General features: G+C 63.1%; 2 protein-coding genes across 4 annotated transcripts in view; both read right to left on the minus strand.

The window, feature by feature from the left end:
- Nucleotides 1-6179, minus strand: part of CHLRE_04g219700v5 (uncharacterized protein) — a 17416-nt gene extending 11237 nt beyond the window's left edge. For 2 of the 3 annotated variants that reach the window (XM_043061863.1, XM_043061862.1), the window contains exons 1-11: nucleotides 5699-6179; nucleotides 5179-5320; nucleotides 4554-4717; nucleotides 3795-3870; nucleotides 3265-3404; nucleotides 2722-2807; nucleotides 2130-2202; nucleotides 1601-1661; nucleotides 1159-1250; nucleotides 635-708; nucleotides 1-36 (exon numbers count right to left, since the gene is read on the minus strand). The exon at nucleotides 1-36 is cut by the window's left edge and continues 105 nt beyond it. In XM_043061863.1, coding sequence (XP_042925213.1) covers nucleotides 1-36; nucleotides 635-708; nucleotides 1159-1250; nucleotides 1601-1661; nucleotides 2130-2202; nucleotides 2722-2807; nucleotides 3265-3404; nucleotides 3795-3870; nucleotides 4554-4717; nucleotides 5179-5320; nucleotides 5699-5810 — 1056 coding nt within the window. In that variant the 5' untranslated portion in view covers nucleotides 5811-6179. Of the gene's footprint in view, nucleotides 37-634; nucleotides 709-1158; nucleotides 1251-1600; nucleotides 1662-2129; nucleotides 2203-2721; nucleotides 2808-3264; nucleotides 3405-3794; nucleotides 3871-3983; nucleotides 4068-4553; nucleotides 4718-5178; nucleotides 5321-5698 lie in introns of all 3 variants that reach the window. The other variant, XM_043061861.1, reaches the window with a different exon arrangement.
- Nucleotides 6180-6293: 114 nt separating this feature from the next.
- On the minus strand, nucleotides 6294-9939 carry CHLRE_04g219725v5 (uncharacterized protein). Its single transcript, XM_043061864.1, has 3 exons — nucleotides 8376-9939; nucleotides 8064-8177; nucleotides 6294-7841 (listed from the first exon to the last, which is right to left on the minus strand). Exons 1-3 carry the CDS (start codon nucleotides 9756-9758, stop codon nucleotides 7803-7805), a joined length of 1536 nt encoding a protein of 511 aa, XP_042925216.1. The 5' UTR covers nucleotides 9759-9939; the 3' UTR covers nucleotides 6294-7802.
- Between the last annotated feature and the right edge of the window lie 56 nt (nucleotides 9940-9995).

The following is a 9995-nucleotide window of genomic DNA, read 5'->3' on the forward strand; positions in this document are numbered from 1 at the left end:
GTCCGCCACCGCCACCGCCACCGGCTGCAAGTCGTGCTGCGGGGTGGGCGGTGTGTGTGTATGGGTGGGGGTTGTGTGTATATGGGTGGGGGTGGTAGATACCAGCCCAAATCAAAACTGAACCCAGTGCCGTTGGTTTGGTTTCTTTCAGCACACACTTGCTGCCTCGACGCGGCGAATGTTGCCCGCCCGAGTAGGAGGGCAGGGAGGGGGTTCGGGTTGAGGGGTTGAGGGGTGTGAGGGGTTGGGGGTTGGAGAGGTGGGGACAGGTCCCGCACGCAGGTCCCGCAAGCAACCGCGCACACCCACACCTTCACATGCCCACGTGCACTCCTTCTCACACACGCACACGCGCTGCCCCCCTGTGCGCACTTCGACCCTGCCTCCACAACACACACTCACCCTACCCGCAATCCTGCCCTGCCTCCAATACAAGCACACTACTTCTGACCCCTTTCATTACTGCGTTCTCCATGGATGGCCGCACATACAATTCTGCCCCCCCCCCCAAACACCCACACACACACACACACACACACACACACACACGCACGCACACACGTACACGCACACGCGCACACACGCACGCGCGCGCACACACGCACACACACACACACACACACTACACACACACCTTGGCCGCCCAGCTGAGTACGGTGGTGCGGTACACCAGCAGCGCCTTGGTGTGTGTGGCCACGAGCAGGTTCTCTGGGGAGGGATAGAGAGGGTAAGGGAGGTTCCATGCATGTTAAATAAGACGAGAGGGCGTAGCCGGGGGGGGGGGTTGCAGATACCAGCCCAAACTAAATCGAGCCCGATGCAATAGAGCAAGGAGGAGAGCGTGGCCTGTGCTTGGCAACGATATGGGAAGCCGTACATGGAGGACGGAGGGATGGAATTGCATGACATCACGGGGAAAGGGGAGCGAAGGGGGCGCGTGTGGAGGTGTGGAGGTGGGCGCACGCCCTGTTGCCGGTGAGCCAGTGAAATGCCTGCCTGCTGTACATGCCTCCCGTCCCTCTTGACTATAAGGACCTACTTCGTTGGGCTCGGGCAATTACCCCCCCCCCCCCCTCGTTTTCGTTTGTTTTGGTTTAGTTTGGGCTGGTACTTACAACCCCCCCACCCACCCATCCCCCCGCCACCCGCCGCGCTCACCCGCTCCGCCCGGCGTCTTGGCTCCGGGCACGGGGTATGTGGTGCAGCAGGCGGGGTGGTACTCGAGGCGCTTCTGGAACGTGATCTGGCCGCTGTGTGGGGAAGAGGGTGTATGTGCGTGTGTGTGTGTGTGTGTGTGTGAGGGGGGTGTTGCAACGATTGGTACAGAGAAGTGTAGCGAAATAGACAGTAGGCGTAGGGGGAGAGGTGTGCGGAGATGTTTGGATGCAAGGAGGCAAGGTGTACGTGCCGCTCTGGGATAGCTGCGGCCACCCCCTGTCCTGTCCCCGACTCTCCACCCACCCAAATCCGCCACCACCACCACCACCGCTGGCCGCACGTAAGTCCCCCACAGACTTACTCGTTGGACCCGGGCGTATAAAGCCCCCCCAAATTAAAACCACCCTATCTCCTTGTGCTTTTCACAACACACACGCCCCACCTGTAGCTGGACAGTACGAACAAGTTGTGTTCGCCCAGCACAACAATGTCCGCCTGGTGAGCTGCAGGGGAGAGGTGTGGGGGAGGGTTGCAAAGATGGTTAGGATAGCGGTACAGGATGCACTGCAGCCTGCAGACGAAGTCGTTACCAAATGAGGGTGGGGGAGGGAGGGAGTTGGACGGTTGGGAAGGGTTGGTGACAGCCGCGCACCCGACCTCACCCCCGCGCTTGGTTCGGTTGAGTTTGGGCTGGAATTTACAACCCCCAACCCCTGGTCTACCACCCCCATATCTGTTGCTGCTGCAAGCCGGCCAATAAGTCATGCCTGAATCCCCACCTCACCCCATCCCCTATCTCACCCTACTCCTACTCTCCCCTCACCCTATTCTTGCTGTCCCCCAGGTGTCGCCACAACCCGCCTGCTGCTGCTCCTCCTGTCCCCCCCTCCGCTCGTTTTCGTTGGTTTTGGTTTAGTTTGGGCTGGTTTTTACAACCCCCTCCCTCGCCCCCCCCTGCCTGCCCCACTCACGTCCCAGTCCCTGGCTGAAGCGGCCCACGCGGATGTCAATGGCCGCCTCGCCCAACACCACCTTCCAGTCGGCCTGCAGGGCGGGGGGGGGGGGGGGTTGGGTTGGGGTGGGGGGGGCCGGGGGGGGGGTTGCAAGGTTCAAACATTTGGGGGTTGCCCGGCAGGTTGGCTGTGTGCAAGATGAAAGCAGGGGGGTTGCAAATATGGTGCAGAGAAGTACCGTATAGTGAAGTAGGCAGCAGGCGTAGGGGTGCGGGTTGCGGGGTTCAGGCAAGGGGAGCAGGGTAACGACAAGAGCATCCAGGCGGGGTGTGGGGGGGAGGTGTGTGACTTTGAAGGGTTTGAGGTGGAGGGTTGCAGGGCTGGGCAGGCGGCCGTGGCAGGGAAGGGTTCGGCAGGCGCACGCAGGCAACCATTAGGCGTTCCCGCTGCCCACGACCCTTCCCGCCACAAACAACCCAAACAACTGCCACGAACAACTACCACATTTGCCAGAACCGCCACCACCCACCACCACAACCGCGACAACCGTCAAAACGACAACAACCAACCTCAACCAACACCAACAGCCGGGGCCGGCGCGCTCTCTCACCTGCACTCGCTTGGACCCGCCCGACGTGCCGGAGCCGGCGGGGCTGGAGCCGGCACCGCGATGCTGCGGACTGCCCACCTCCTTGGCTGCAGGGGGAGGAACGAGGAAGGGGGGGAGCGGCGAGGCGGGCGAGGGGAGGAGTTCTTTGCCCGAGCCCAAAGAATCAAGGGTTTAGGCAGCAGCAGCAGCAGGCAGCAGTGCCTGTCTCAGCTGCGTGCGTTTCCTTGTTTGCGCTCATGGCTTCCATTAAAGCCCCGCAGCGGCCCATCCCAACCTCACTTGCCTCAGCCCCCACGCAGCCACCCACGCCCCGTGCGCTTCAGGGCATGCCGTGCGGTCCAGGACATAGCAAGTTCGTGTTTGTTTCCTGAAATCTCACCCCTCACCCAACTCCCTCACCCCAACGCCAGCCCTCACTCGGCGCCTTCTCACTTCACAGCGGCGCCCACTTCCCTTGCCACCCGCTTTCCCCAATCAACCAAACCTCGACTTTATCTACCACCTCAAATAACCTATCATTATCACCAGCCCCGCAGCCCTCACCCGGCGCCTTCTCGCTGCTAGCGGCCGCGATGACCTTGTACTTGTACGCCTCCAGCTCCAGGGCGGCTGTGCAGGTGACGAACGAGTCACTGGCCTCCACGTAGGCAAGCGGGCCGGGGACCAGGAAGCTGGGAAGGTACCTGCGGCGGGCGGGGTGGCGGGCGGGGGTTGGGTGTGTGGCGGGAGGTTTTAGGGAAGAATTTATGAAAGTGATAAAGTTGTCGCCAGGCACAGCAGTGGTAGTGCCGCTCGTACATTTACACACACGCCGCGCCATCGTCCTTGGTTTGGGGCTCAATGGGGGTTGTAAATACCAGCCCAAACTAAACCCAAACCAACGAAAAGTGGAGTGCAGGCAGAGGCGTTAGTTGCGAGCGACAATACTTATGGGATGTGGGCCGAGGCGTCGCGGAGCAGCAGGGCGAGCGGCGCCGGCGATAAATGTCGCCGCCCGGGCTCGGTGACGCCGCGGGGGTATGCCACGCCCCTTCAGGACCCCCGGTCCTCCCTCCCTCCCCACCCCACCCCACCTACTGAACGCCACGCCCTCCGCCTCGAAGAACGACACCTGGCCGTCGTACGACTGGACACACACGTAGTCACAGCCTGGTGAGGTGTGTGTGGTTGGGAAGGTTACATTCATGGTTAGCTAAGGAGAAGAAGGGGGTTGAAATCGTCCATGTGGAGAACGGAGCGTTTTACTTCACAAGATGAAATGCCGTCGGGGACGGGATCAGGGGGTTGGGTTGCAAGGATTGGTACAGAGAAGGGTAGCGAGGTAGACAGCAGGTGGGGAGCCAGGACTGCAGGGAGGAGGGGGGAGACAGGAGGGCACACGGTGCGGAGAGAAAGCACGTCTGCCACACGCATGATCCACACGTCTTACGTCCTCCGACGACCCTGTCCTCTCAGCCCCCTGCTCGCGCCGTTCTGTCCCCCGGCACCCTTGCCTTGTCCCGCCCCATCCCGCCGCCTCCCCCCCCCCCCACACACACGCGCGCCGCTCCCCTTCCCTTCCACGCAATGAAGGCCTGCCCCCTCACTCCTACTTGGATGGAATCTTGGGTTTTGGATGAAACCACCACCCGCCCACATCTCTTCTCTCCCCTGCCTGCCCACCCAGGCAACCCCCCTTCTTCCCCTCCTCCCCAAAACACACACTAACCCAACCCCTCCCCCTTCTCCCCAAAACACACGCTCACCCAGCCCCTCCCCCTCCTCCCCAAAACACACGCTCACCCTGCCTCCCCCCCCCCCCAAACACACACCCAAAACACACACACGCTCACCCTGCACCCCCCCGAAGGGGCCGTACGTCATGTTGGCCGCGGTGTGCTCCAGCCCGTGCTCGTACAGGCGGCTGAGCTGCAGGTAGGCGCCGCCGCCCTGCGCCGCCACGCCGTACACGGACAGCTTGCGCGGGTGCAGCACAGCCAGCTGCAGACCGCCGGAGCTGAGGGGGTTGCAAGTTCCAGCCCAAAGGGGGTGGGGTTGCAGGGGGGGTGCGCTCATGATTACATGAGACTTGAAGGCGTAGTCAAGAACAGTAGGGGAGTGGGTGTAGGTGTAGGTACCGTATGGATGTTTGGGGGTCATTAGAACCCAACCAATATGGCAAGGCCAAAACGCGCTGCAGGCTGCGCTGCACATTGCAAAAGCGTGCTCCCGTCCCTTGTACGTTCCTACACCCACTTGACTCTTCCTCCCTCCCTCCCTCCCTGCCCCTGTGCTTTTCCATCACACACACACACACACACACACACACACACACACACACACACACACACACACACATCCACACAGCTGAGAGCCGGGAGCGCAGCGTGTCAGGGAAGGGGGGCGAACCTTCCCCAGAAAGAACCATGTTCATGCGTGTGTGCAACCACCCAAGCTCCCAAGCTCCCAAGCTCTCACCCTGTGAACCTGCCGGCCGCAAGCGCCAACACGGGCCCCCCCTCCAGCTCCGTCTCCAGCAACAGGTCCTCGGGCTTGTAGCCGCGGTCGCGGGGCAGGTACACGCGCAGGAAGCCGGAGAAGGAGCCCGTCAGGATCTTGACTGCGGGGGGGTTGGGGCGGGAAGGCAGGGGGGTTTGGAAAGGAGGGAGGAGGGGAAAAGGGGAAGGGGTTGCGCGGTTAGGTCAGCGGGAACAAGGTAAGAGAGCGAGGGAGAGGGAGGGGGAGGGAGGGAAAGCCGAGAGACGCAGACGGATGCCCACCGCGGCGCTGCAAGTTCCCGGTGCGTAACATGTGGTCAGTTGGTGCTACAACTCTCGTTTCCGCGCGTTTCAGCTGGTAGTCCCCCCCCCCCAGCGTTGCATCAGTTGCGCACGAACCCGCCTGCCTCCTCCCCCCCTTGCCCGCTCCCACCCGTGCTCTCCCCTCCCGCCACCTCAACCATACACATGCCCACTTGCCACATCGCTCTAGGACCTACCCTGCCCCGACGAGTCGTTGTCTATGTTTGCCACCAGCAGGCAGCCCATGTCGAACTCCTCGCCATGTCCGCACTGCGTTTGCCACCAGTCGCGAGCTTTGAAGAGCGACATGTTTCTATGCCACGGGTGCTATGTACGGGTCGAAAGTCCGCGAAGTCCTGTGAAAATCCGCGAGCTGCTTCTCCCCGCGCGCTTCAAGCCACCAGGGCTCCTAGAAAGCTGCCGGCGCCCGCAGGCGGCCGGTGCTTAGTATACATGCAATTTAAAGCTCTACTTCATGTGTCCGAGCGAGGTCGCGTGCGCGAGAAGCTCAATTCCGTCTTCGCAAGTTCCAAGCGTAGAATGGTTTAGCAAGCTTGGAGCAGAAGAATTGGACCGTATCAACAACAGTGATGTATCCAGCGTCAAGAGTTCGGTCAAGCTCCTCCGGGGAAATGCTTCGAGAGCCAGCTCGGTAGAACGGAGGCGCACAGACTGGAAATCGACGCAAGTATAGGAAGTGTACAGGAGGAAGCAGGCTTGCAGATTGGCCTCACTCGTCCACGCGCGCCAAAACACACTGGACACACCACGCCCTTGCTGCTCCCGGCCCCTGACTTCGATCTGGTCCGGCGCCCTTCGCGTTGACCAGCAAGCAAACCAGCGAGCGCGTAAACAGTTTACCTTCAACAATCTGAAGGCCTTGCAAGCCTTGTTGCAGCCTAGCAAGCACCCGCGAGACCGATACTTGAACCCGCAACATCCGCACGCCCGCCGAATACGCTTGTACTACACTTGAGGCATGCCACCACATAAAGCGCAATGTCCAAGCGCTGCGACTCAAGCGCGGCCCCGCCAAGTTCACCTGCGACACCATGAGCAGGCTGGACACCGGGGGCCGGGAGCCCCCTTAGGAGGAAGGGCGTGGCGCCGTGGCCACGGCCGTTGCGTCCCCATTGTGTTTTGGCTCGCGTAGACGCGCGAGCGGAGCCAATCGACCTTGCAAGGCTCTTCCTCGACCTTCATCTCTGCCGTACTTGATAAGGGCATCTTCTGCCGCTTCTTCTTGGCCACCTTCATGACCTCCCACTGCTGCAGTGGTGCCACATTCGCCGCCTGCCGCTCTCGCCTCGCCGGCTCCTTGGCGGCCGCGACCGCCTCCTCCTCCTCCTGCCAGAGCTGCCGTCATCGCTGTTCTCTACTTCTGCTTGGCTGCCACCTCCTCCTCCTTCTGCTTGGCTGCCGCCCTCTGCGCTCGCGTCTCGCTGTCTGCGTAGTTACGGCTGGTTGGATGCGGCTCGCTGAATTGGAAGTCGGGCAGCAGCAGCTCAGGCTGCTGTTGCGGCCCCTGCCCTCAATCCCATCACGCCTCCCGCAATGTCCGTGTACAACTGTACGACGTCTTGTGCAAAGCCAACTCGATATATATCCAACAGCTGAACATGGAGCACGGGTACCGCTGATTACCTACCGCCGCCTCCCGCCGCCACGGCCTTGTGGTGCGACACGTACCACTCCTGCAGCCGCACCAGCAAGCCGCCAAAGCCGCCGCCGCCGCCGCCACCACCACCGCCTACGCAACCCCACTGCCCCGCCCGCGTCTCGCAGCAGCCCCACGCCCACAGCAGGCAGTCCACCACAGTACGAATGTACGTTGCGTACCACTGCTGGGCTGTTGGTCGTTGCTGTTGTTGCTGACACTTCATTAAGCGGCGGCAGCTGAGCTCCTTGCCTGCGCGGGCACTAGCAAAATCTACCCAGGGGCCGAGCCAGCCATTGCCGCCCGGGGCATTGTGAGCTTGAAGCATACACGCCCCGTAACCCGGCCTCATCGAGTTTAATCTGTGGACACGAACCCAGATCTCATCTCCTCTTGCCCAGCCGCCAACTCCTCCCCATCCAGCCTCCTCCTCGTCCAAAGCCGCCTCCTCTTCCTCCTCTTACTCCTCCAGCGTATCTGCATTCCAACCTGCGTCGTCCACACAGCGCCCAAACTCTCAAATTCCCTCTCTATTGCGCGCGTGCCTACATCTGCCTGGTCACCACGCCATCCCCCCTCCCGACTGCACGCCCGCACTATTGCTCCGCCCGCTCCCGCTGCCTTACACTCAATCTTCATCCCGCTCAGCCCCCGGGGGCGCGCCGCACCATCTGAGCCGCCGCCTGCACGCACACAAGATCACTGTCTGCGAAGTATTTCCTTGTGCTCTTTAACACAAGATCACGACAGCGACAGCTTCACCGTCAGCGCCAGCAGAAGTTTCAGGTGCACCTGTCAGCAACCGCACCCTGCGTCCTTCGTCCCTAAGCACCCCACGCCCTTCTCCCCCTCCCCCTCCCCAGCCCTGCAAGCCCACCCTCGCCAGCCTCCCTCCTCTCTCTCACCTTCACCCGTGCCTCCCGCCGCTCCTGCTCCAGCCGCCGCCCAGCTGCCGCGCTGATGGCCAGGCAGCGGGCGCGGTCCGCAGCCAGATAGGCCGCCACGTCACAGCCGGTGGCCTGCACGCGGCACAAATGGTGACGTGTGTAGCGTGTGCGGCATGTGTGGCGTGTCGCATGTGAAGCGTGTGGGGTGGAAAGGCGGCATGAGCAGGCGCACGCGCATACACACAAAAGAGCGCGGGCGACCGCAAGCCCAATACCCTGACACGCACGAAAATCCCAAGCGGGCTGTGGCTCCAAAGCTGTCTCACTCACCCGGTCCCGTGCCTCGCTATCCTGCCTGTCCAGCTGCCGCCCCGCCGCCGCCGCCGCAGCTCGGCAGCGCTCCGTCTCAGACGCAAGCCACCGCCCCGACGCCGCCCGCGCCATGTCGCCGTCTCCAGCGCCGCTCCCGTAAAACCCCACGCTGGCGCCTGCCGCCCCTGCCGCTGCCGCTGCGGTGGCTGCTAACGTTGAAGGAAGGTACCACCAGCCTGACCCAGAGGCTCCTCCTAGTGCCGCCGCTCCTGCTCCCGCCCCTGCGCCTGCTCCTGCGCCTGCTGCCCCCGCTGCAGAAAGCGACAGGGCAGCGGCAGCGGAGCCGCTTCGAAGTGCCGTGGGCAGCGGCAGCGGTAGGCCCAACCACGCCGCGCGAAGGTACTGCTGGGCCGCCGCGCCCATGCCGCCGGCGCCGGCGCCGCGCCGGCGGTACTTGGCATTGCCATCCTCGTCGCCATCGCTGTCGCCACCCTCACAACCGTCTGCGTCCAACGCTGTGCCGCCAGCGCCGCCCCCGAACTCTGCGGATCCTGGAGGCGGTGGCGGGTAGTCCAGAAGCGTGTACGAGGCTTCCAAGTCTTCATCCGTTCCGGATTCGGGCCGCGACCGGTTCCGGTTTCCCGAATACCACCGCGCCAGCGGCGAATCGCGCCGCCGCTGTCTGAGGCGCAGACCGGCAGGCCCGCTCACAGCAGCTGCAGAGGCAGCGTTGGATGCTGCGACGACAGAGCCGCCAGGGGCAGGCGCCGCGGAGGCGGGACGCGGTCTGAGTCCGAGACTGTCCGGGGGTGGTGAGGCCACGAGGGTGCTTGCGGGGATGCCCGCGGCGAGCTCAAGGGCGCTGCCGTGTGCTGGGGTGGCGCCTGACCCGGAGAGCCCTGCCCGTGGTGGAGGCGATGTCGACAGCCCCACAACTGCTGACGCTGGTGCTGGTGGTGGTGTCTGTGCTCCTGTTTGCATGGCTACTGTTGTTGGCGGTGCCGGTGAGGCGTCGCCGCTGGGAGGGGAGGCGTGGGATGTCGCGGGCTGTCCACGGCTGCCCCTGCGCTCCGGCTCCGGCCCCCGCACTGAGGCCGCGAGCCCGCGTGGGCCTTGATGCTGCTCGGGAGAGGAGCTTATCAGGGGGTCACAGACTTCAGGGAGTTGCTGCTTTGCGCTGTCACTGCGGTCGCCCCCACAAGGTGTGAGAATCTGCCCAGGCAGGAGCGCGTGCAGCCATGCTGAGCGCGCGCGTGCGCCAAGCACAGGCCCCAGCGGCGCCTCGTCGCCGCTTGAAGCGCTGGGCCCCTGCTCGAGGTCCGTACTGCGCATCGCATCCAGCTCGATGAGGGGGCGGTGCGTCGTGCGGTGGCCGGCTGTAGACGGGCCGCGTTGCGCCATGGCCGTTTGAAGCGTTCTACGCGTCCTTGCCGCGTTGGGCTGAATCTGTTAATGTCAGCGCGTATTTTGCTGTTGTCAGTTCATGTTGCCAGGTAGGGCTCAGGCTGCGGACGAGGAAATCTTGAAGGGTTGTGATTAGGCCCTCGCTTCACAGGGGTGGTTTATGACACAGAGTTGTTACTAAGGGCGCTGTGTGGCTTACATTTAGGTTGTTGTTTACAAGCTAACTGTCGGTGG

This window comes from Chlamydomonas reinhardtii, chromosome 4 (assembly GCF_000002595.2).
Source record: "Chlamydomonas reinhardtii strain CC-503 cw92 mt+ chromosome 4, whole genome shotgun sequence".
Lineage (NCBI taxonomy): Eukaryota > Viridiplantae > Chlorophyta > Chlorophyceae > Chlamydomonadales > Chlamydomonadaceae > Chlamydomonas > Chlamydomonas reinhardtii.